The 26,625-nt window shown below is 40.8% G+C and overlaps 1 protein-coding gene across 2 annotated transcripts in view; it reads right to left on the bottom strand.

Moving 5' to 3' along the window:
* CAPN7 (calpain 7) overlaps nt 1-6,638 on the bottom strand; it is a 45,770-nt gene extending 39,132 nt beyond the window's left edge. The window contains exons 1-2 of one of the 2 annotated variants that reach the window (XM_054483233.2): nt 6,191-6,638; nt 585-693 (exon numbers count right to left, since the gene is read on the bottom strand). In XM_054483233.2, the coding sequence (XP_054339208.1) occupies nt 585-693; nt 6,191-6,292 (211 nt within the window). In that variant the 5' untranslated portion in view covers nt 6,293-6,638. The remainder of the gene's footprint in view (nt 1-584; nt 694-6,190) is intronic. The other variant, XM_054483232.2, reaches the window with a different exon arrangement.
* Nucleotides 6,639-26,625: the final 19,987 nt, after the last annotated feature.

Consider the following 26,625-nt stretch of genomic DNA (forward strand, 5'->3'; position numbering starts at 1 on the left):
ATCAACATCAGTTACCTCTAACAAAACTGTGACCATTAAGACTATATATTTCTATTATTGTACCTGTTGTGCTGTTTACAAAAATAAATACAAGTAGTTCCAAGCCTCTGCTTACATGTCACTTTCCCAAGATATGGTTTAAAAAGAGTTTAGCAAAGGTCTGAAAGTAGAAGACACAGACAAAGACACTGGGAACCTACTGCTGAAGTCTATAAACACTGAAGAGGAACAGTCACTTAATTTTATAAGGAAGAGACGTGACAGATATTTTAAAAGCAGACTTTAACTGAATCCTAATCCTAACTTTGCCAATGATAAATTGTTTGAACATAGGTAATTCACCATCTCTGCACTCTGGGAAATTAGGAAACCGGACTATATTATCTATAAGGTTCCTCTTCAAAGATCTATGACTTATTTCTAAATGATTTTTAAAGACGTGATTACCAAAAGTGGAATGAGCAGCAACAGAGTGAGCATCAAGATTCAAAGATAAAAATGAAGAAGAGAAACAAACATAGGGGGAAAGATGTGATGGGAGAAAAGAAAAAATAGAGTGACAAGTTTAGTAGTCCTTTACTAACCTGCTGAATGTAGAGCTTGAACTCTTTCCAGATACTCAGTTATTTTTTCTTGAATATTTTCTAGGCTTGATCCTGCCATCTCAGCATAAATTAAGGCTTGTGCAGCTTCCTAAAAATGAAAGAATTCAAAGGAATCCAATAGATGTATTACAACTTGAATTTTCTTTACCACATTCTCATTCAATATTGGTTTCCATGAATGACAAAACAAGAATGTCTTTAAATTATTATTAATAGTAATTTTTTTCATAAAGTAGTTATACAATCTTCCAATGTTTTTCTTCAGTATTCAATGTTCTCAATTTTCTTTTTCTTTTCTTTTTTGAGACAGAGTTTTGCTCTGTCGCCCAGGCTGGAGTGCAGTGGTGCGATCTCAGCTCAGTGCAATCTCCCCAGGTTCAAGTGATTCTTGTGCCTCAGCCTCCCGAGTGGCTGGGACTATAGGTGTACACCACCATACCTGACTAATTTTTGTATTTTTAGTAGAGATTGGGTTCTGCCATGTTGGCCAGGCTGGTCTTGAACTCCTGGCCTCAAGTGATCTGCCCACCTCGGCCTCCCAAAGTGCTGGGATTACAGGCATGAGCCACCACACCTGGCCCAAATGATACTTTTTTTTTTGCTTTTTCAAAGATAGAGTCAGAATTAGGTGCTAAAAGCCACCGGACATGCCCAAACAGGAACTTGAACCCTGGACCCTCACATTAAAAGTCTGATGATGCTCTACTGAAGGAGCTATCCAGGCTCTCTCTCTCAATTTTAACATATCATTGAAAATTTATGAATTCCCGCATGAGGAACTGATTATAAACACTTCTTTAGAATAGCTGTAGTTTACATGTTTTGTTTTCCTTTTTCCTTATGCAATAGATCAGATTTAAAATTAAATACGTTGAAAATGTGAACCGATTGCAAGTAATTCACACTCAAAAAAATATGAACTGAGCCTTCAAAGCACTAAAACGAGTAATAACTCCTAAAATAAAATTACCAAGAAAAGATCACAGGAGATTATACAGGTTAAATATCTCATAGTAAAAGGAAAACAGTTTTCTCCACAGAAAATACTGAAAAAGGATGACACATTTTAAAGCAGATTTTAGTTGTATAAATTAAACTTATTTTAATTAAGAAAATCTGGATTCTTCTTCCAGTTATTCCATAACTTCCATAGCCAGTTATGCGATGGCTAGAAGGTGGTGTTTCCATTCTCCTCATCACCATTACAGGAAGGTTACCAATGCTACCACCTAGAAAAGCAAAGACAAATTTCTACAAGTAACAGCACCTTCTCTGCAGTAACCCAAGCATGTACACTTCATGGGTCATCATGCCTGTTTCCAAAGATGCCATCTATTGAACATCACTTTTTGAATCCAGTTATTTGAGCAGGAGTTGTTTCACTGAACCTAACAAAATTAAGAAAAAGTGCAGTTTTCAGCCTGGGCAACGTGGTGAAACCCTGTCTCTACAAAGTAGTCCCAGCTACTCAGGAGGCTGAGGCAGGAGGATCACCTGAGCCCTGGGAGGTGGAGGCTGCAGCGAGCTGTGATCGGGCCACTGCACTCCAGCCTGGGCGACAGAATAAGACACTGTCAAAAAAAAAAAAAAAAAAAAAAAGGAAGGAAGCAAGGGCAAGGAAGGAAGGAAGAAGTACAGTTTTGACCACAATGAAAATTCAGCCTAAAGGCAGTGGGATAGAAAAGATATGACTTCCTTAGATTCTATAACTCAGATATTTCAGAGGAGGAAAGTATAACTTTACATGTAAACATTAAATATATCTTACATACCATCATTATCTAAATACATCATAGCTACACTTAAATCCAATAAATGGAATGTTTTTGATACATGTAAATTATATAAATATATAATACACATATATTGCCCCTTCAGTTATCTTGTACGTGATTATTAATTTCCAAATAATTATTTTGCTTTTTAAAAAAAGCTATTTTTTTACTTAGGAGTCTGAGGCAGGAGGACTGCTTGAGGCCAGGAGTTCAAGACTAACTGGGCAACATAGTGAAATCCCCATCTCTGGAAAAAAAAAAATTAGCCAGGTATTGTGGTGCACACCTGTAGTTCCAGCTACTCAGGAGGCTGAGGCTGGAGGATTGCTTTAGCCCAGGAGTTTGAGGCTGCAGTGAGCTATGATCTCACCACTGCCTGCCAGCCTGGGTGACAGAATGAGACCCTGTCTGTAAAAAATAAAATAAAGCCAATTTAAAAAATTGCTGGTGTCAATTTTATTTTACTCATTTCATTTATATTCAAAACTGACAAGAAAGAAATAGCTTATAGAAAGGACTGGGCAGAAAACACTAAATACTAAACTGATGAAGCTTATATAAATAATTTCTAGAAGTACAACCACTTTTTTTGGCTTTCTCAAAGATGAAAAATTCTTCCTGACATGTATGTAGGTCTATAGGAAAACAAGGGGCAGTGCACAGCAGTTTCTTTTGCTTTAATAAAATCTATTTTTATATAGCACTATTTTAACCTGTTATTTGTCAAAGCTATTTCACAAAACACACACAATTTTTCTCTTAAACAATGCCTTGTGAAATTGTCAAAAAAAGTCTAAAAGAAAGGATTCTGAAATGCACCAAAACTCTCTAAATATAAAGCAGATTATAATAGAATGAGACCTACTGTTAGATAGATCAGAGGGTGACTAGAGTTTATAATATTTGATTGTACATTTCAAAATAGCTAGATTAATTCAAATGTTCCTAGCATAAATATTAAGGGAATAATATTCAGTAATAATAGCTGCACAGTTCAGCTGTGAAGTAGTTAAGGTGATGGCTATCCCAAGTATGCTGATTTATCTTTACAAATATTAATGTATTAAATTATCACATGTACCCTGAAACTATGTACATTACCTATCAATAAAAAAAGAAAAAAATAGGCCAGGGGTGGTGGCTCATGCCTATAATCCCAGCACTTTGGGAAGCCGAGGAGGGTGGATCACCTGAGGTCGGGAGTTTGAGACCAGCCTGACCAACACGGAGAAACCCGGTCTCTACTAAAAACACAAAATTAGCCGGGGGTGGTGGTGCATGCCTGTAATCCCAGCTACTCAGGAGGCTGAGGCAGGAGAATCACTTGAACTCAGGAGGTGGAGGTTGCAGTGAGTCGAGATTGTGCTATCGCTCCAGCCTGAGCAACAAGAGCAAAACTTCGTCTCAAAAAAAAAAAGGAAAAAAGATTATAAAATGAAAGCAACAAAATATTAATCTGAAACAAACCACACTTTATTGATAGCACATACACTTGTGAAAAAAATTACTATCGTACAGTATTATCAAAGTCTGATACTCTTTCTAACAGGAAAGGTGACACTATCATGAGGACACAGCTCCCTCCAAATCTAGCTAGAGCTAGAGGGGTATATTTGCAAATCCTCAGAATTGGAGAGAAGAGAGTGGACTGTGGAAGCTCATACCCTTTGATTTAGCAATTCTGTCCCCGGTAATTTATCCCGAAGAAAATTCAGGCAAAAATTTGCACTAGTCATAAGAATTAGTTATAAGGATATGAACTACATCGTTACTTATGATGTTGAAAAAACAAAATGAACTGAATGCCCAAGAGTCTGTAAATTAATTATAGTACACTGGACAGGCACAGAGGCTCATGGCTGTAATTCCAGCATTTTGGGAGACTGAGGCGGGAAGATCGCTTGACCCAGGAGTTCGAAACCAGCCTGGGCAACATAGTGAGACTCCATTTCTACAAAAAAAAAAAAAAAAAAAAAAAAAATATTAGCCGGGTGTGGTTGTGTCTACCTGTAGTCCCACTAATTGGGAGACTGAGGCAGGAGGATTGCTTGAGCTTTGCAGTTTGAGGCTGCAATGAGCTATTACTGGGCCACGGCACTCCAGCCTGGGTGACAGTGAAAGACCCTGTCTCTTAAAAAAAAAAATATGGTACACCCATATAATGTACTACTGTGCAGCTATTACTAAAAACAGTATAAACCAGTTTGTTAAAAAAAAAAAAGGCATATACACATACACATAAAAAAACACAAAAATATACAGTCACACACCACATAACATTTCAGTCAACAACAGACTGAATATATGATAGTGGTCCCCTAAGATTATAATGGAGTTGAAAAATTCCTATTGCCTGGTCATGTCATAGCCATCATAATGTCATAGCACAACACTTTACTCGCATGTCTGTGGTGATGCTGATGTAAACAAACCTACTGAGGTGCCAGTGGTGTAAAAGTCTACTACACACAATTATGTAGAGTACATAATATTTGATAATCAACAACTATGTTACTGGTTTATGTATTTACTACGCTATACTATGTACTGTTAGTATACTCTTATTATAAAAAAAGTTAACTGTAAAACAGTCTCTGACATGTCCTTCAGGAGATATTTCAGGAGACATTGTTATCATAGATGACAGTTTCATTCCTGTTATTGCCCCTGAAGACCTCCCAGTGGGAGAAGATTGGAGAGGGAAGACAGTAATATTGATGATCCCGACCAGGTGTAGGCCTAGGCTAATGTGTGCCTTAGTTTTTAACTAAAGAATTAAAAAAAAAAATGAAACAAAAAAACTTACCAAATAAAGATATAAAGAAAATATGTTTGTGTAACTGTACAATAAGTTCGTTTTAAGCTATTACAAAAGAGTTAAAAAGTTGAGAAAATTTAAAAGTTTATAAAGTAAAAGGGTTACCGTAAGCTAAGGTTAATTATTGAAGCAAGAAGATTAAAAAAATTTAGTGTAGCCTAAGGGTACACTGCTTATAAAGTCTACAATAGAGTAGAGCAGTGAATGTCCCAGGCCTTCACATTCACTCACCACTACTCACCAACTCAGAGCAACTTCCAGTCCTGCACACTGGTGTAGTATTTTTTTTTTATCTTTTATGCTGCATGTTTACTGTACCTTTTCTATGTTTAGATACACAAACACTTACCATTGCGTGTAACTGCACATACCACTGAGTACAGCAACATGCTGCGCAGGCCTGTAACCCAGGAGCAACAGGCCATGCCATACAGCCTAGGTGTGGAGTAGGCTATACCATTCAGGCTTGTGTAAGCGCATTCTACGGTGTTCGCACAACAACAAAATGGCCTAAGAACACATTTCTCAGAAAATATCACATCGCTAAGGATGCATGACTGTATGTCAAATGCTATGACAGGAGATGGTTTTTATTCTTTTTAAGTTTATTTAACGAGCATGCATTATTTTGATATGTATCACAGGCCATTTCCCGCTAGCTGTAAATCAGAGTCAAGTGACAGCAAGAAATGGCTACTAACTACCCATATCTAACACCTGCCCCCCAAAGCGGCTCAACGGTGAGCATTTGCCAGTCAGGACTACAGCTGGAGGAGCGGCGGCTACAAGCTGCGACCCAGCCTCCCCGCAGCCTCAGCGTCGGCCTCTGCACTCTGGCTTGCCGCTCCCAACAAGAGGAGGGCCGGGAGGCGGACGAGGGAAAAGCAAAGCTGGGGCCGCTAGCCTCCGCACCTGGATCCCGCCCCTCGGCCGCAGGCCCGGGTCGCACTCCGACTGAGCAACGCCGACCGAAGCGCCGGGCCCAGCCCTACCTTGTAGTAAAACACCGCCTCGGAGTAGCGGCCTTCGTGGTCGCGCTGAACCGCCAGACGGGCGAATTGCACGGCGTCCCGCTCCAGCGCCGTGGCGTCCATGGCGCAGTGGCCCCGCGCCGGGGCAGGGAACGAGGCCCTGACGCAGGACGGCTCTTCGCGGACTGCGGCGTCCCGGCGGCGGCGAGGACTCGGGAGCGCCGCGGAAGGAGCGGCAAAGTTTACTTTGGACGGTGGAGGGAGGAGAGCTCGCCTTCCCGTTGCCGGGCTGGGGCCCACCGCGACGCCTGCCCCCGAGCCCAAACCCGGCTCGCAGCCCACCCGGCCGCCCCACTTCGCTGCCCCAGCGGCCCTCGCCCCGCCCACCAGCCGCCCCACGCAGGCGCAGCCTGGCCTTCGCGAGCTCCTTAGAAGCTGGGGCGGCCGAGGCCAGGCTCGCGGGACTGCGCGGGCTGTGGGCGGGGCCGGGCCCACGCAGGAGCGGGGCCGCGGGGGCGGGGCAAAAAGGGGGACTGCCGCTGTGCACGTGACCGTCGCGGCGCCCGTGATTGGGCGGCTGAGGGCAGGTGCCACGTCCGAGCTGCCCAGACACCGCCTTATGCGTGGCGGTGGCGGTGCAGGGCGAGGCTGTTGCCGTCGACAGTGGGCAGGAGAGGGGTACGCGCCTTACAGATCTTTTCCTCTGTTAAGTGTAAGGGATGGGAGTAAAGAGCTAAGGAAGAATGCCTCCCACCAGCATCTGACACATTTAAAAAATTACCGTCAGGACAGAGGTTCTTTAGAGTCACTCTTCGCTAACATTTATTTTCATTTATTTTCCACAAGCTGAATCATGACCCTATAGCGCCCCCCCCACTGTACACCAAGGTAGTATTGATTGAATTGTTAACAAACAAGGTAATGTATTTTCACTTGTACTTACCCTTAGGTTAATTGGATGCTGTTGTAATTAAATACTTAATTAGGTGATTATTTGATTTATGTCTTCTGTCCCCTAAAGGTCTGAATTCAGCAGTAATAAAAGTGAATTAGTGATGGGCACCACCAAATTCATGCTGAGTCAAAGAAGTAAGAATTGAGTACATAATGTATAATTCCATCTATAAGAAACACTAGAAAACACTACGATGTTAGAAAGCAGATCAGTGGTTGGGAAGGGGGAATACAAAGGAATCTTTTCGGACGATGAGAATGTTTTATATCTCAATGGTGGTGTCAAAATATATATGTTTGTCAAAACTCATCAAACTACATTTTAAGTGTGTACTTTTAATTTTTTGTTAATTATACTCTAAAATTTTTTTCAGTCATTTGGCCTGCATTTAAAATGGGACTCTGATTTCTTAGTTTAAGTTTGTTTCTTCACATTTAGTGAAGTTGTTAATAACAACGGTCTCATGAGGTTGTTATAAAGACACACAGAATTTGATTTTGTGCCTGGCCCAAAGATGGGTCTCAAAGGTAGCAACTACAGTTTTATAGCTGAAGCAGGGATGGTTCCTGTCTTTATCACTTTGATCCCAGCGTTGAGCACAAGCCTTGTTCCAGAGTAGGTGTTCAACAAATATTTTAAAATGTTGAATGAGTCAACTCTACTACTTAGATATATCTAATGTGAGAAAGTCCTTCTGTACATGAGTTCAGGCCATATGTGTTTCAGTCACTGTTTTGCACAAACTGACCCCAAGCTACAGCAGATAAATATAGTTTTACTCCTCACAGGACGTCTGTTCCTGCTCCCATCACAGCTTATAGAATTCCTAGTGCATCTTGAAGGAAGCCTTTTATTGCACTCCCAGGTAGTTGAGCTCTCTTCCTATATTTATTCATATATTCTGTATAAGCAATTGAATCCTTATTCCTTGTTCATGTATTCGGTGAACACCAAACTACTTTGTGCCTGGCACAGAGCTAGACATCGACGATACAAAGACAAATAGGAGACAGTGAGACAAAGCAGGGGTAAAGCAAATTGAAGCTTCAAAGTATTAATATTTGCAGTCTCAACAAAATTGAGTCTTCCAATCCATGAGCACCGTCAATTTCTCCATTTCTTCAGGACTTCTTTAATTTCTCTCAGCAGTTTTGTAGTTTTCACATGCATGGGCCTTGCATATCTTTTGACAGATTTATTTCTAAGCAGTTGATATTTTTGATGCTATTGTAAATGGTATTGCTTAACTTTAATTTCCAACTGTTGCTAGTATATGCAAATAGCATTGACATTTATATATTGACCTTGTATTCTGTGATCATCAGTTATCCAAAAAACTCTGAGAACTTGGTGGTGGAGACTCACGACATGTGCCTTTGTGGAATGCCTGCCAGAATGTCCAGTACCACCTCCACCTTAGGCCAGCTCTGTGACTGTGGAATTTGTCCAGTGTTAAGCACTCAGAGCTGCATAGTCAACATGTCGTCATCCTGCAGCTTGGGAGCCCTCCCCCACCGAGAGCTGAGACAGACATAGAGAGGGATGAGAACTGGAGACAGACATTGAGAGGGCACTGGTCTGCACACACCCCTGCTCAGGAAGCTCCTTGTTGGGTTTTTTTTTTCCCTTTGGTTAAATGGCCCTTGCTATTGATTGTTGAATTCCTTGGCCTGTCCTACAAATGTCAGAAACAGCAGAGCATAGTTTTGAAATTTAGACTTGCAGGGAGCTTATGATCTGCATATAATTACATATAGAATCTATTAATATTATATTTAATTCTATATATTTTAAATATGTATATAAAATTAAGTTAGGATATGTGTGTATATAAAATTCTACTGTAGGTGAAAAAGATGTTATTACCCTTTTTAAAGCTGTCAACCAAATGATGGTAGTTTATTATTTCATTAAATAAATATGCAAAATTCTGTTGGCCAGGCGCTGGAGGTAAAGACAGCTCACACTGTGGTGAGCAAGACATTCAGCAGCCAACAGTTAAAAGCATCATTTAATAATTGCTAAAAGAGAGAAGGCAGAGGCTGGGAGGAGCACTATCTACATCAGCTTGGGGAGTCTAACACAGTGTTCCAGAAGAAAGGTGGCTTGAGTTGAGTTCCAAAGGCAGAATAAGAGCAAAGCAGGAGAGGAAGAGATGGATGTTTCAGTCTCAACTAGAGGCAGGAGTGTTGAGGTCCATGTATTGGGAGGATTGGGATTCACTGGGTGTGGCTGTGGGAAGAGATGGAAAATGAGACTTTAGAGCTGTGCTTCTCACATTTAGCTGCTTTAGAACCACCCAGGGATCTGATTATATATAGGTTTCTGGGCTCCATCCTAGAATGCCTGGGTCAGTAGGGTTGGGCAGGGCCTGGGAATCTGCATTTCTGCAGATTCTGACAGGTGATGCTGATGCTTCTGGTGCAGAGACCACACTTTGAGAACCACTGCTCTAGATTTAGAAGGGAGTCACTGAAAGCTTAAGGCCTCTTCCCAGTCAAGTCTCTTGACCATGGCTTCATGGCCTTGAAATTCAGCACTCAGGGGAAGAGTGGATCATGCTAAGGACAGCAAAGACAGGGGTGAGTTTAATTCCCTCCCTGCAGTCCCATCTCTGCTGTGCTGGGTCCCTGGCCTTGAAGCTTCCTTCCTTCTTAGTTTTTTCCCCTGTGACCCTCTAGGACACATGCTATGTTGCTGTTGGTCTTTGGTAGTTGCCCTCTCTCACAGTTGGGTGGGACAAGTCATCCTATTTACTACAGATCCTCACCAGCTGTGCTGGGTTTATGCAGATTCCTGAGAGCACACTGTCACCTTGTGTTCATATGTGGCACTGCAGCTAGGTGTTACCTCATAGGGGCTTGTGGTCACAACTTTATCCTTTCAACAAACATTTCTTTAATATATCTACCATGGCCGGGCGTGGTGGCTCACGCCTGTAATCGCAGTACTTTGGGAGGCCGAGGCGGGTGGATCACCCGAGGTCAGGAGTTCGAGACCAGCCTGGCCAACATGGCGAAACCTCATCTCTAAGAAAAATACAAAAAATTAGCCAGGTATGGTGGCGGTTGCATGTAATCCCAGCTACTTGGGATGCTGAGGTGGGAGAATTGCTTGAACCAGGGAGGCAGAGGTTATAATCCAGTACTTTGGGAGGCCGAGGCCGGTGGATCACCTGAAGTCAGGAGTTTGAGACCAGCCTGGCCAACATAGTGAAACTTTGTCTCTACTAGAAACACAAAAAATTAGCCAAGCATGGTGGTGGGCACCTGTAATCCCAGCTACTCAGGAACCTGACACAGGAGAATCGCTTGAACCCAGGAGGCCGAGGTTGCAGTGAGCCGAGATCACGCCATTGCACTCCAGCCTGGGCAACAAGAGCGAAACTCCATCTAAAATAAATAAATAAATATCTACCATAATCCCTGAAAAGCACAATAATTTTCAGGTCCAGGGCTCTCTGGGGCTCTTTAGAGATAACAGCATCATCCCTGAGGCAAGGTATGCAGCAAATTTGAGAAGCAAATTTTAGGAAGAAGTGAGTTGGGGCAGTTACTACTAGCTCTAGACAGTTCAAGGGAACGTGGGCCCAATATATTTTTTTTAAATCAAGAGAAGCCAGAAATTTAAATCTTGGTGTAAAAATTACTGACTTTTAAGTAAAAATAAAGTGAAATGTTTTCCTTTTTTTTTTTTTTTTGACAGAGTTTTCACTCTTGTTGCCCAGGCTGGAGTGCAATGGTGCAATCTCGGCTCACTGAAACCTCTGCCTCCTGGGTTCAAGCAATTCTCCTGCCTCAGCCTCCCAAGTAGCTTGAATTACAGGCATGCGGCACCACGCCCGGCTAATTTTTTGTATTTAGTAGAGACGGGGTTTCACCATGTTGGTCAGGCTCATCTCAAACTCCTGACCTCAGGTGATCCACCCACCTCGGCCTTCCAAAGTGCTGAGATTACAATTGTGAGCCACCACTCCTGGCCAGTGAAATGTTTTTCTAAGTACTAAGAGACAACATTGCACATCTACAGACTACACTGGGCTCACATCCGGTTATTTTGATCCTTTCTTGGTACTTTAATTCCTTTACATAATTTTAGAGCAGTCTCAAGAAGGAGAGAAGGTAAATGCTGACATTTGTGGATACAGTGGTGTGAAAACAGGCCCTCCTCTCGTGGGGCTTTTGGCCTACTGGGAGGACACAGGCATTAATCAATCAATAAAGGCCGTTAGTGAATGAATCATTACGAATGCAGATGAGTACTCCAAAGGTAATCAACAGTTTTGTAAGAGCTTATGAAAAGGAAACTGACCTGAACTAGGGGGTCAGCAAAGACTTCCCCTCAGATAGAAGGAACTGCTTGTGCAGTGGCCAGTGGCAAAACTGAACGTGGAACAGAGGCCAGTGTGGCTGGAGCAGACACAGTGAAATGCAGGCAGAGGCTCAGAAGGTGGGGGTGTCAGGCATGAGACCATGTAGGGCCTTGTAGGCCTTGTTAAGAGTTTGGATTTCTATCTTAATTCTCAGTACACCATTGTGGACTGCTACACTCAATTTTAATTTGAGTTTCTTTATAGAGGGGTTCTAAATATTTGTAAGGATTGATATTTCAATAACTTTTGTTCTTTATTAGAGATCTTCCAAAGAACCAAGATAAAATTTTAATTTATAAATTATATATATTTATAAATGTATTTATGTATTAAATGTATAAATAAATTTATAAATATTTATACTTTATAAATATATATTATATATTTATAAATTTTCATATATATATAATAAAGCTCATTCTATCTTACGATTACCATATGAGCCCATTGGGTCCCTTTATAATCTAAGCTACCTTTTGGAATCTAAGCTACCTTTTGGGATCTTTCTGTACATGTTAAAATATTTTGCTATTTTATCATTCTATGAATTATTTCATCATTACTTGATAATTCCAAGCTATCATTTAAAAATACTAAAATAATAGGAGAACAGAAGAAAGATGAAATGCCTATATGGATAAAGTAATTGTGAAATAATAATTATTAAATTAGCCTTCAGTTTTCCTGTTGCATTGTCCAAAGTATTGCATTGTCCCTCAAAAAGGTATAAAAGAAGTCTGGCGATACTATCTTTGGAGCACAGTTTTAGTTTTCTTTCTAATTAAACTTTCTATTTTGAGATAATTGTAACTTAACATGCTATTGTAAGAAATAACACAGAAATCTCATATACCCTTTGTCTAGTTTATCTCAGTAGTAATATCCTGCATAACTCTAGTACAACATCATGACCAGGAAATTGACATTGATACAGTTCACCAATTTTACACTTTCAGTTTTCATTGGACAAAGTAGATCAGGGGTCACCAACCCCTGAGCTGTAGACTGACATCATCTCTGTCCTGTTAGGAACAAGGTTGCACAGCAGGAGGTGAGCGGTGGGCAAGTGAGCGAAGCTCCATTTCTATTTACAGCTGCTCCCCATCATTCATATTACTGCCTGAGCTCTGCCTCCGGTCAGATCAGCCACAGCATTAGATTCTCATAGTAGTTCAAAACCTGCTGTGAACTCTGCATGCAAAGGATCTAGGTTGCATGCTCCTTATGAGAATCTAATGCCTGATGATCTGAGCTGGAGCTGAGGCAGTGATGCTAACGCTGGGGAGTGGCTGCAAATACAGATAAACCCTAGCAGAGGTTTGACTGCACAGAGACCATAATAAATTGCTTGTGGTCTCATATCAAAACCCTGTCAGTGAGCAGCAAGTGACAATTAAGCTGCATCGGGTGGCAGGCTTTATAGTGGTAACTAAGTTGATGTACTTCAGTTGTACAGCTGCATCTGGTGGCAGGCTTGAAGTTAGAATCCAACACTTATTTTAGTCCTCACACGGAGTGCATGGCCTGCAGTCCTTTTTCCCACACTACACACTTGTCTCAGTCACAGTTCTGGTAAGCCCACAAGCTAACCCAAACCAAAATGAGTAAAAATCAGTTGTCACTGGAAAACTTATTTGAAAAGGGGAAAGACCCAATGATGACACAGCAGAAGACTCTAAGACTGCCAACAGAAAGAAAGCTGCATTAAAAAAATACCAAGAGTCCTACTTAAATTGTGGGTTCATTGCAACAGTTGATTCACGTTCTCCAAGCCCACGTTGTATAATGTGTGGCAACCGGCTATCCAATGAAGACATAAAACCTTCAAAACTGCTTTGCCATGTGGAGACCAAGCACCTTGCATTAAAACACAAGCCTTTGGAGTTTTTCCAAAGAAAAAAGTGAACATGAAGAACAGAAGCAACTATTGAAGGTCACCACTTCATCAAATGTGTCTGCACTGAGAGCATCATTCTTAGTGGCTAACCACATTGCTAAGGCTAAGAAGCCCTTTACTGTTGAAAAAGAGCTGATCCTGCCTATTGCTAAGGACATTTGTCATGAACTTTTAGGAGGGGCTGCAGTTCAAAAGCTGGCACGTGTTCCTCTTTTGGTTGGTACCGTAAAGAGAGGCATTGATGAAATAGCAGAGGATATTGAGGCACAATTGTTAGAGAGGATTAATGAGTCACCAGAGTACACAATCCAGGTTGACAAGTCTACTGATGTTGACAATAAGGCAACAATATTTGTTTTTGTGTGATATATTTTTCAAGAGGATGTGCATAAGGATATGTTTTGGGTACTTTTGTTGCCAACCAATACCACAGCTGCAGAACTATTTAAGTCTTTGAATGATTACATGTCTGGAAACTGAATTGGTCATTTTGTGTCAGTTTATGCAAGGACATAGTGGCTGCCATGACTAGATGGCTTTCTGGTTTCACTGCTTGGGTCAAAGAGGTTGCTTGTGAATGTGAGTCTATGCAGTGTGTCATCCATAGAAAAATGCTGGTTAGCTGAAAAATGTCACCTGAACTTAACGTTTTGCAGGATGTGATTAAAATTACCAACCACATTAAAGTACATACCCTTAACTACCATCTGTTCATGCAGCTCTGTGAGAAGATGGACGCAGAGCACACGTGTCTTTTCTTATACACAGAAGTGAGATGGCTTTCTAAAGGTAGATCACTGGCCAGAGTTTCTGACTTATAAGCCTCCAGAGATTTCTTTTAGAAAAACAATCACCATTGGCAGCACATTTCAGTGACACACAATGGGTCTCAAAACTTGCTTCCTTGTGTGACATATTCAACCTGCTCAACGAACTCAATCTGTCACTTCAGAGGAGAACAACAACTGTGTTCAAGTCAGCAGATAAAGTGGCTGCATTCAAAGCCAAGCTGGAGTTATGGGGGTGACAAGTGAACACTGGGATTTTTGACATGTTTCAAACATTAGCAGAGATTTTGAAAGAGACTGAGCCAGGGCCTTCTATTCTCCCAGCCAGTGCATGATCACCCATCTCAGTCTTCAAAACAGTTTGAGCATTACTTCCCAACCACAAAAGACCCCCAAACTAGGAAGGAATGGATCTGCAACCCATTTGTGAATAAGCCAGGTAAATCAACTTTGTGCTAGAAGAGGATCAACTGCTTGAGATTGCAAATGATGGTGGCCTTAAAAGTATGTTTGAGACAACTTCAAATTTTCATATGTTCTGGATTAAAGTCAAAGTGGTATCCTGAGATTGCCACAAAAGCACTGAAAAGCCTGCTTCCATTTCTAACGTCCTATTTTTATGAAGCAGGGTTTTTTGTAGTGACAGAAACCATAATGAGATATGGAGTAGACTGGACATAAGCAACACATTTCAGGTGTCACTGTCTTCCATCACCCCCAGATGAGACCTTCTAGTTGCAGGAAAACAAGCTCAGGGCTCCCACATATTCTGCATTATGTGAATTGTATAATTATTTCATCATATATTACAATGTAATAATAGTAGTAACAAAGTGCACAATAAATGTAGTGTGCTCGAATCATCCCCTCCCCATCCCCGCAGTCTGTGGAAAAATGGTCTTTCATGGAACTTTTTTTGGCCCCTGATGCCAAAAAGGTTGGGGACTGCTGACGTAGAGATTAAAATTTTTTCATGTCCACTCTAATGATGAAAACAAGCAAATTGATGGAGAAAGTCATTTCACCATTTTGTTACCATTTTCTAACTTTGCAAACCTTCAGGACACTGCTTAATATCTCTAAGCCTCAATTTTCTCATCTGTAAAACAGGTAGATTACTAACTACCTCATAAAGTTTTAGAAGGATTGAATGAGATAATGCCAGTAAAGCCTTTAGCACAACACCTGGCACATATGAAGCAGTTGACAAAGTTATGTCCTGCAACACTTGACTGTGCTCTTTACTCTTCATGACTGTGTTCTTTTGCGATAATCTGTCAGTGCAGGGGCAGAAGAAATGGTTACAGAACCATTTAGCCCTTATCTCATTTACCTCTGAGCTGCTTGAAATTCCACTTCCTGAACTCTGATCATCTTGGGAAGCAGAAGCAACAACAGCATCCTCTGAAGAGCTCAGTCATTGATAGGCAATGGGAGTGTTTATCACATCTTTTTCTTATAGTCTCTGAGTGCAGCTTCACAATCCTTTACTGCACCCTTAAGCCAGATGTGTTTTGGAATTTGAAATTCACAGAGAACAACTCCCAGACAGTAGGACTGAATCTTGATAAGGAAGTGGAAGCATATACCAAACTGCATTTCAGAATTTTTCTAGATTATTGCAGTGTGCTTGCCTCTTCCTCCCTTTTGAGTAGGATTTTCCTATAGGGATCATCTTATGCCTCTTATCACTGTGTGTTGGGTGTGTGTGTGTGTGGCGGGGGTGCAGATTGTCTCTTCAACAGAGCTCTAATCAGAAGGAGTGATATTTAAGGAGCTGCACCCAAATGAACCACACCAAGGCATCTCATCTTCACCTGAACCTGATTTAGATGACAAGCTCCTGGACTTCAAGCTGATGCTTTGAGACTTGAGAATTCTAGGGGTGTGATTTGAATGTATTTTGCATGTGGGAGGCATAAGAAATATGGCCAGAAAGCAAACTGTGGCAGACTGTATTTTACAAATAGGCCAAAAGCTTCATCTTACATTCCACGTGATCTCCTTACAAGGATATCTTCTTGTCCCTTCTTTTAAGCGGTAGGCTCTTTGTCCCCTACCATGCATCCTGGACATAACTTTGTGACTGCCTTGACTAATAGTGTATAGTGGAAGTGCTACCATATAACTTATGAGGCTAAATCATAAAATGCCACTCACTTGTACCTTGCTCTTATCATCTAGACACCTTGGACTGGATGACATAATTTGCATTGTTTTAGTACTTACAGCTTCTACGTGGCTGATGGCTAAAATAGTATTCACAGTCCTCTTCCAGAGCAGGAACTTGAAAGTGCTTCCACTTCACAAATTCCCAAAGGTTAAATGTATAATGACATCAAATTAAGGAAGTTTATTCTTTTCAGATGATTGCAAGCTGGTTTATTCAGTAGAAATAGAAAATAAGATTGTTTTCTCCCTTTTCAAAAGAAATTTTGCTGTAGCAGATATTCCTATTACACAACAAGTGGAAATTGTGTTGGTTTATACACAAATTTTCCCAGGCACAGGGAACCATATTAGTATGAGTAGAATTTAAAACATCAACAGGATGGCTACTACTCAAGCAGGAACCTTTTCAGCTCAAAATAAAACTACGCCTGTCTTGAGAGCAGTTCCACCAGCTCAGACTTCCATTCCATCTACATAGTCTCTGAATGCAATCCAGAATTTCCACGTTATGGTTTTTTTTTTTTCATTGTTGTTGTTGTTAAGCTTTTTAAAATTTTTGTATATGTACTTTAAAAAAAATTTTCAGCTTTTATTTCAGATACAAGGGATGCATGTATAGGATTGTTACATGGGTATATTGGACCCAGGTAGTGAGCATAGTAACCATCCATTAGGATTTTTGGTGTTTTTATTATTTATTTATTTATTTATTTATTTATTTATACTTTAAGTTCTGGGATACATGTGCAGAATGTGCAGGTTTGTTACATAGGTATACATGTGCCATGGTGGTTGGGTGAACCCATCAACCCGTCGTCTACATTAGGTATTTCTCCTAATGCTCTCCCTCCCCTAGCCCCCCACCCTGCAACAGGCCCCGGTGTATGATGTTCCCCTCCCTGTGTCCATGTATTCACATTATTCAACTCCCCCTTATGAATGAGAACATGCAGTGTTTAGTTTTCTGTTCTTGTGTTAGTTTGCTGAGAATGATGTTTCCAGCTTCGTCCATGTCCTTGCAAAGGACATGAACTCATTCTTTTTATGGCTGCATAATATTCCATAGGGTATATGTGCCACAGTTTCTTTATCCATTCTATCATTGATGGTCATTTGGGTTGGTTCCAAGTCTTTGCTATTATGAATAGTGCTGCAATAAACATACATGTGCATGTATCTTTATAGTAGAATGATTTATAATCCTTTGGGTATATACCCAGTAATGGGATTGCTGGGTCAAATGGTATTTCTGGTTCTAGATACTTGAGGAATTGCCACACTGTCTTCCACAGTGGTTGAAGTAATTTACACTCCCACCAACAGTGTAAAAGCATCCTTATTTCTCCACATCCTCTCCAGCATCTGTTGTTTCCTGACTTTTTAATGATCACCATTCTAACTGGCATGAGATGGTATCTCACTGTGGTTTTCATTTGCATTCTCTAATGACCAGTGATGATGAGCTTTTTTTCATATGTTTGTTGGCCACATAAATGTCTTCTTTTGAGAAGTATCTTTTCATATCCTTTGCCTACTTTTTAATGGGGTTTTTTTTTCATGTAAATGTGTTTAAGTTCCTTGTAGATTCTGGATAGTAGCCCTTTGTCAGATGGATAGATTGCAAAAATTTTCTTCCATTCTGTAGGTTGCCTATTCATTTTGATGATAGTTTCTTTTGCTGTGCAGAAGCTCTTTAGTTTAATTAGGTCCTACTTGTCAATTTTGAGTTTTGTTGCCCTTGCTTTTGGTGTTTTAGTCATGAAGTCTTTGCCCATGCCTATGTCCTGAATGGCATTGCCTAGGTTTTCTTCTAGGGTTTTCATGGTTTTAGGTCTTATGTTTAAGTCTTTAATCCATCTTGAGTTAATTTTTGTATAAGGTGAAAGGAAAGGATCCAGTTTCAGCTTTCTGCATATGGCTAGCCATTTTTCCCAGCACCATTTATTAAATAGGGAATCCTTTCCCCATTGGCTGTTTTTGTTAGGTTTGTCAAAGATCAGGTGGTTGTGGATGTGTGGCATTATTTCTGAGGAGTCTGTTCTGTTCCATTGGTCTGTATATCTGTTTTGGTATCAGTACCATGCTATTTTGGTTACTGTAGCCTTGTAGTATAGTTTGAAGTCAGGTAGCATGATGCCTCCAACTTTCTTCTTTTTGCTTAGGATTGTCTTGGCTATATGGGCTCTTTTTTGGTTCCATATGAAATTTAAAGTAGTTTTTTCTACTTCTGTGAAGAAAGTCAATGGTAGCTTGATGGTAATAGCATTGAATCTATATATTACTTTGGGCAGTATGGCCATTTTCACGATATTGATGCTTCCTATCCATGAGCATGGACTGTTTTTCCGTTTGTTTGTGTCCTCTCTTATTTCCTTGAGCAGTGATTTGTAGTTCTCCTTGAAGAGATCCTTCATATCCCCTGTAAGTTGTATTCCTAGGTATATTATTCTCTTTGTAGTAATTGTGAATGAGAGTTCACTCATGATTTGCCTCTGTTTGTCTATTATTGGTGTATAGGAATGCTTGTGAGTTTTGCACATTTATTTTGTATCCTGAGAATTTGCTGAAGTTGCTTATCTGCTTAAGGAGTTTTTGGGCTGAGATGATGGAGTTTTCTAAATATACAATCATGTCATCTGCAAACAGAGACAATTTGACTTTCTCTCTTCCTATTTGAATACCCTTTAGTTCTTTCTTTTGCCTGATTGCCCTGGCCAGAACTTCCAATACTATGTTGAATAGGAGTGGTGAGAGAGGGCATCCTTGTCTTGTGCTGGTTTTCAAGGGGAATGCTTCCAGCTTTTGCTATTCAGTATGATATTGGTTGTGGGTTTGTCAAAAATAGCTCTTATTATTTTGAGATATGTTCCATTGATATGTAGTTTGAGTGTTTTTAGCATGAAGGGGTGTTGAATTTTATTGAAGGCCTTTCCTGCATCTATTGAGATAATTATGTGGTTTTTGTCATTGATTCTGTTTATGTGATGGATTATGTTTATTGATTTGCATATGTTGAGCCAGCCTTGTATCCTAGGGATAAAGCTGACTCAATCATGGTGGGTAGGCTTTTTGATGTGCTGCTGGATTCGGTTTGCCACTAGTTTATTGAGGATTTTCGCATCGACATTCATTGGGGATATTGGCCTGAAATTTCTTTTTTTGTTGTGTCTCTGCCAGGTTTTGTATCACGATGATGCTGGCCTCATAAAATGAGTTAGGGAGGAGTCCCTCTTTTTCTGCTGTTTGGAATAGTTTCAGAAGGAATGGTACCAGCTCCTCTTTTTATCTCTGGTAGAATTCAGCTGTGAATCCATCTGGACCTGGGCTTTTTTTGGTTGGTAGGCTGTTAATTACTGCCTCAATTTCAGAACTTGTGATTGGTCTATCCACTGCCTCAATTTCAGAACTTGTGATTGGTCTATCGACTTCTTCCTGATTTAGTCTTGGGAGGGTGTAAGTGTCCAGGAATTTATCCATTTCTTCTAGATTTTCTAGTTTATTTGTGTAGAGATGTTTATAGAATTCTTGATGGTAGTTTGTATTTCTGTGGGATCAGTGGTGATATCCCCTTTATTATTTTTTATTGTGTCTATTTGATTCTTCTCTCTTTTCTTCTTTATTAGTCTGGCTAATGGTCTTTTTTTTTTTTTAATCTTTTCGAAAAACCAACTCCTGGATTCATTGATTTTTTGAAGGATTTTTCGTTCCTCTATCTCCTTCAGTTCTGCTCTGATCTTAGTTATTTTTTCTCTTCTGCTAGCTTTTGAATTTGTTTGCTCTTACTTCTCTAGTTGTTTTAATTGTGATGTTAGGGTGTTGATTTTAGATCTTTCCTGCTTTCTCCTGTGAGCATTTAGTGCTATAAATTTCCCCCTAAACACTGCTTTAGCTGTGTCTCAGAGATTCTGGTACTTTGTGTCTTTGTTCTCAGTAGTTTCAAAGAACTTATTTATTTCTACCTGAATTTCATTGTTTCCCAGTAGTCATCCAGGAGCAGGTTGTTCAGTTTCCATGTAGCTGTGCGGTTTTGAGTGAGTTTCTTAATCCTGAGTTCTAATTTGATTGCGCTGTGGTCTGAGAGACTGTTTGTTATGATTTCCATTCTTTTACATTTGCTGAAGAGTGTTTTATTTCCAATTATGTATGTGGTGCTGAGAAGAATATATGTTCTGTTGATTTGGGGTGGAGAGTGCTGTAGAACTGTGGTATATTAGGTCCACTTGGCAGAGCTGAGTTCAAGTCCTGAATATCCTTTTCAATTTTTTGTCTCGTCGATCTGTCTAATATTGATAGTGGGGTGTTAAAGTCTCCCACTATTATTGTATGGGAGTCTAAGTCTCTTTGTAGGTCTGTAAGAACTTGCTTTATGAATCTGGGTGCTCCTGTATTGGGTGCATATATATTTAGGATAGTTAGCTGTTCTTGTTGCATTGATCCCTTTACCATTATGTAATGCCCTTCTTTGCCTTTTTTGATCTTTGTTAGTTTAAAGTCTGTTTTATCAGAGACTAGGATTGCAACCCTGCTTGTCTTTTTTTTTTTTGCTTTCCATTTGCTTGGTAAATATTCCTCCATCCCTTTATTTTGAGCCTATGTGTGTCTTTGCACGTGTGGTGGGTCTCTTGAATACAGCACATCAATGGGTCTTGACTCTTTATCCAGTGTGCCAGTCTGTGTCTTTTAATTGGGGCATTTAGCCCATTTACATTTAAGGGTAATATTGTTATGTGTGAATTTGATCCTGTCAAATTCGTGGAATGTATTACTAGCTGTTATTTTGGAAATTAGTTGATGCAGTTTTTTTCATAATGTCGTTGGTTTTTATATTTTGGTATGTTTTTGCAGAGGCTGGTACCGGTTTTTCCTTTCCATATTTAGTGCTTCCTTCAGAAGCTCTTGTAAGGCAAGCCTGGTGGTGACAAAATCCCTCAGCATTTGCTTGTCTGTAAAGGATTTTATTTCTCCTTTGCTTATGAAGCTTAGTTTGGCTGGATATGAAATTCTGGTTTGAAAATTCTTTTCTTTAAGAAAGTTGAATATTGGCCCCCACTCTTTTCTGGCTTGTGGGGTTTCTGCACAGAGATCCTCTGTTAGTCTAATGGGCTTCCCTTTTTGGGCAACCTGATCTTTCTCTCTGGCTGCCCTTAACATTTTTTCCTTCATTTCAACCTTGGTGAATCTGACAATTATGTATGTGTCTTGGGATTACTCTTCTCAAGGAGTATCTTAGTGGGGTTCTTTGTATTTGCTGAATTTGAATGTTGGCCTGTCTTGTTAGGTTGGGGAAGTTCTCCTGGATAATCTCCTGAAGTGTGTTTTCCAATTTGTTCCATTCTCCCCATCACTTTCAGGTACACCAATCAATCATAGGTTTGGTCTTTTCACACAGTCCCATCTTTCTTGAAGGCTTTCTTCATTACTTTTCATTCTTTTTTCTCTAATCTTGTCTTCACACTTTATTTCATTAAGTTGATCTTCTATCTCTGATATCCTTTCTTCTGCTTGATCGATTCAGCTACTGATACTTGTGTATGCTTCATGAAGTTCTCGTGCTGTGTTTTAAAGTTCCATCAGGTCATTTCTGTTCTTCTCTAAACTGGTTATTCTAGTTAGCAGTACCTGTAACCTTTTATCAAGGTTCTTAGCTTCCTTGCATTGGGTTAGAATGTGCTCCTTTAGCTCAGAGGAGTTTGTTATTACACACCTTCTGAAGCGTACTTTGGTCAGTTTGTCAAACTCATTCTCCATCCAGTTTTGTTCCCTTGTTGGTGAGGAATTATGATCCTTTGGAGGAGAAGAGGCATTCTGGTGTTTGGAATTTTCAGCATTTTTGTGCTGGTTTTTCCTCGTCTTCGTTGATTTGTCCACCTTTGTTCTTTGACGCCGAGGACCTTTGGATGGAGTTTTTGTGTGGACGTCCTTTTTGTTGATGTTGATGTTATAGCTTTCTGTTTGTTAGTTTTCCTTCTAACAGTCAGGAACCTCTTCTGCAGGTCTGCTGGAGTTTGCTGGAGGTCCACTCCAGACCCTGTTTGCCTGGGTATCACCAGCAGAGGCTGAAGTATAGCAAAGATTGCTGCCTGTTCCTTCCTCTAGAAGCTTCATCCCAGAGGGGCACCCACCAGATACCAGCTGGAGCTCTCCTGTATGAGGTGTCTGTTGACCCCTGCTGGGAGGTGTGTCCCAGTAAGGAGGCATGGGGGTCAGGAACCCACTTGAGGAGGCAGTCTGTCTCTTAGCAGAGCTCGAGTGCTGTGCTGGGAGATCCGCTGCTCTCTTCAGAGCTGGCAGGATCCACCAGGTGCCCCTTCCGCCAGGTGCTCTGTCCCAGGGAGATGGGAGTTTTATCTATAAGCCCCTGACAGAGGCTGCTGCCTTTCTTTCAGAGATGCCCTGCTCAGAGAGGAGGAATCTAGAGAGGCAGTCTAGCTACAGCGGCTTTGCAGCCCTGTGGTGGGCTATGCCTGGTTCAAACTTCCTGGCAGCTTTATTTACACTGTGAGGGGAAAACTGCCTACTCAAGCCTCAGTAATGGCGGAAACACCCCTCCTCCACCAAGCTTGAGCATCCCAGGTCGACTTCAGACTGCTGTGCTTGCAGCAAGAATTTCAAGCCAGTGGATCTTAGCTTGTTGGGCTGTATGGGGGTGGGACCCATTGAGCAAGACCACTTGGCTCCTTGGCTTCAGCCCCCTTTCCAGGGGAGTGAACGGTTCTGTCTTGCTGGGGTTTCAGGCACCACTGGGGTATGAAAAAAACTCCTGCAGCTAGCTTGGTGTCTGCTCAGATGGCCATCCAGTTTTGTGCTTGAAACCCAGGGCTCTGGTGACTTAGGCACCTGAGGGAATTTCCTGGTCTGCGGGTTGCAAAAACCATGGGAAAAGCATAGTAACTGTGCTGGATAGCCCTGTCCCTCATGGCACAGTCCCTCATGGCTTCCCCTGGTTAGGGGAGGGAGTTCCCCAATCCCTTGTGCTTCCTGGGTGAGGCAATGCCCCACCCTGCTTCTGCATGCCCTCTGTGGGCTACACCCACTGTCTAACCAGTCCCAGTGAGATGAACCGCATACCTCAGTTGGAAATGTAGAAATCACCCACCTTCTGTGTTGGTCTCACTGGGAGCTGCAGACCGGAACTGTTCCTATTCGGCCATCTTGCCCAGCAGTCCCAATTTTCAAGTTTTGACTTAAAATATTCCCTGAGGAAGACATCCTGGGAGGCCTGGCTGGATTATTATATCAATGCAACAATTGCAGTAGTTTCCCACTTACTCACAATTTCATTTTCTACTGTTTCACTTACCCATAGCCAATTGTGGTCTGAAATATGAAATAGAAAATTCTAGAAATAAACAATTTAGAAGTTTTAAATTGCACGCTGTTCTGAGTAGCATGATGAAATCTTATATCGTTCCTCTCCATCCCACCAGGATGTGAATCCTCCCTTTGTCCAGTGTATCCATGCTGTGCACGCTACTCTTAGCAGCTGTCTTGATCAGATCCACTGTTGCGGTTTGGCAGTGCTTGTGTTCAGGTCACCCTTATTTTACTTAATAATGGCACCAAAGTGCAAGAATAGTGGTGCTGGTGATTTGGATAAGCCAAAGAGGAAGACATAAAGTGCTTCCTTTCAGTGAAAAGGTGAGAGTTGTTGACTTACTAAGGAAAGAAAAAATCATATGCTGAGATTGCTGAGATCTGTGGTAAGATGAATCTTCTGTCTGTGAAATTATGAAGAAGGAAAAGGAAATTCATGCTAGTTTTGCTGTCACACCTCAAACTGCAAAAGTTATCGCTACAGTGCATGATAAATGCTTAGTTAAGATGGAAAAGGCATTAAATTTGTAGGTGGAAAACGTGAACAGAAAAACCAATTCCAAATGATGGCAACCTGTTGTACCAGAAAGCATTGAGCTTATGTGAAGACTTCAGGGAGAGATCCCCTGAAACGAATGACAGACACAAAGCCATTTACTACCAGTTAGGAGTGGTTACACTGAGTCAGGAATACAGAAGGTTAGTAGTAGCCTAACACTAAATCACAATGCCCACATTGTTCACCTCACTGCATCTCATCACATGGGCATTGTATCATCTCACACAAGAAGGGTGAGAACAATACAATAAACATTTTTTCTGAGAGACTGAGAGAGAGCACATTCATACATTTTTAAAAAGTATATTGCTATAGTTGTTCCAGTTTTTATTAGTTATTGTTAATCACTTACTCTGCCTAATTTATACATTAAACCTTGTCATAGGTATGTGCATATAGGAAAAAGCATAATATTTGAAGGATCCCATCCACAGCTTCAGGCATTCACTAGGCGTCGTGGAACGTATTCCCTGAGGATAAAGGGAGACTACCTTATTGCTTTTGTGAGACTTCTGGTTACAAAGTTGCAAAAGTTATGAGTGTTCTTCTCATAGTCTTATTTTTCTCCATAAGTATTTAGTGCTCAATTTTGCAGAATACCAGGTTTGTCAGAAACACTTATCATGTCCATAAGGAATGCATACTACAGAGTATTAGAAGTTATACATTTTAACAGTTTATTTCAAGTTTTGCCTATAGAATAATATAATTTCTAATTCTATAATAATATTGTATAATATGACAAAGATCTAATACAACACAACTACCTACTTCGAATAAAATTACCTGCCTTTCGTCTGTTAAAAATGCCCCATTTCCGTAATTCATAAGTTATCAATATTTCTGACTTACCTGAGCACCTCTTTTCTTTTTCTCCTCTCCTCTCCTCTCCTCTCCTCTCCTCTCCTCTCCTCTCCTCTCCTCTCCTCTCCTCTCCATTCCATTTCTCCTCTTTTCTTTTTTCAGGGTCTCACTCTGTTGCCCAGGCTGGAGTGCAGTGGCATGATGGTGGTTCTCTGTGTCTTCGACCTCCCTGGGGCTACCTGAGCACTTCTATTTCTTCTATTGTATATGGTATCTCTATCCTTATGCATATCATGACTGTGGACTTACAAATGCTTTTTCAGGAGGGGATTATATTCTAGAGGAAACTCATTTAAGATTTTCAGAAAACAAAATTTACTTCAAGAACCAGTAAGCATCCTTAATGTAAATATTAATACATAAGAAATCCTTGCATACATGCCAGCTCTCACTGTTTAAGCTATATCCAAAGGCAAGGTAAGTGTTTTTAAGACTATTCTATCAACATTAATTGAGTACCAATTATATTCCGTATACAACACAAGGTGAGAGGGATACAATGTATAAAACACCATCTCTACTCTTAAGGTGCTCACAGTTTAGTGGAGGAAGACAGACATTTAAACAAATAATTATATCAAAAAGTAATAGCTGCTAGGTTGGAAGTGAGAGTGACTTCTAATTATTGACTTAACGAACTGGGAGGAGAGGGTGACTCAGAGAAGGTTGCTCTTTTTTGAGACGGAGTCTGGGATCTGTTGCCCAGGTTGGAGTGCAGTGGTGTGATCTCAGCTCATTGCAGCCTCTGCTTCCTGGCTTCAAGCAATTCTTGCATGAGAGAATCAAGCAATTCTAGTGCCTCAGCCTCCCAAGTAGCTGGGACTATAGGTGCACACCACCATGCCTGGCTAATTTTTGTATTTTCAGTAGAGACGGTGTCCCGCTGTGTTGCCCAGGCTGGTCTTGAACTCCTAGCTTCAAGCAATCTGCCTGCCTCAGCCTCCCAAAGTGCTGGGATTACATGTGTGAGCCACTACGCCCTGCTGAAAGGTTGCTCTTAATTGATGCTTGAACTGCAGAGGAGTTCAGTAGGGCAGGGCGGAAGCATTGTGAGTAGAGAGAACATGTGCGAATGTGCAGAAGTATGCAACAGCATAGCAAGTTAAGGTAATTTCAAAAGAACAGATGTAGCCCCTGTGAAAAGTGCCGATGAGAGAGGCAACAGGAGATTGCACCACTGCACTCCATCCTAGGTGACAGAGAGAGAGCCTCTCAAAAAAAAAAAAAAAAAAAAAAAGAGGCAGTAGGAGATGTGAGAGGAAGATAGGGGTTGAATCATGGACAGCCTTGTGATATGCAAGAGAATTTTTACTTTGTTTCATGGAAGAAATAAAAAAACTAAGAAACTAAAATTCTTAATCTGGAGGACATATACGGCTCCAGGAGTATTGTGAACACCATGAAATTAGATGCAACATTTTATTTATGTACATTTTCACTTGCAGAAAGTTCCCTAGTCTTCAAGATCCCCAAAGAGGTTCATGACTCTCTCCCCACTGCCAGGCAAAATTAAGATGCACTCAGAGAATACTGGA

Source organism: Pongo pygmaeus, chromosome 2 (genome assembly GCF_028885625.2).
Source record: "Pongo pygmaeus isolate AG05252 chromosome 2, NHGRI_mPonPyg2-v2.0_pri, whole genome shotgun sequence".
In the NCBI taxonomy this organism is placed as follows: Eukaryota; Metazoa; Chordata; class Mammalia; order Primates; family Hominidae; genus Pongo; species Pongo pygmaeus.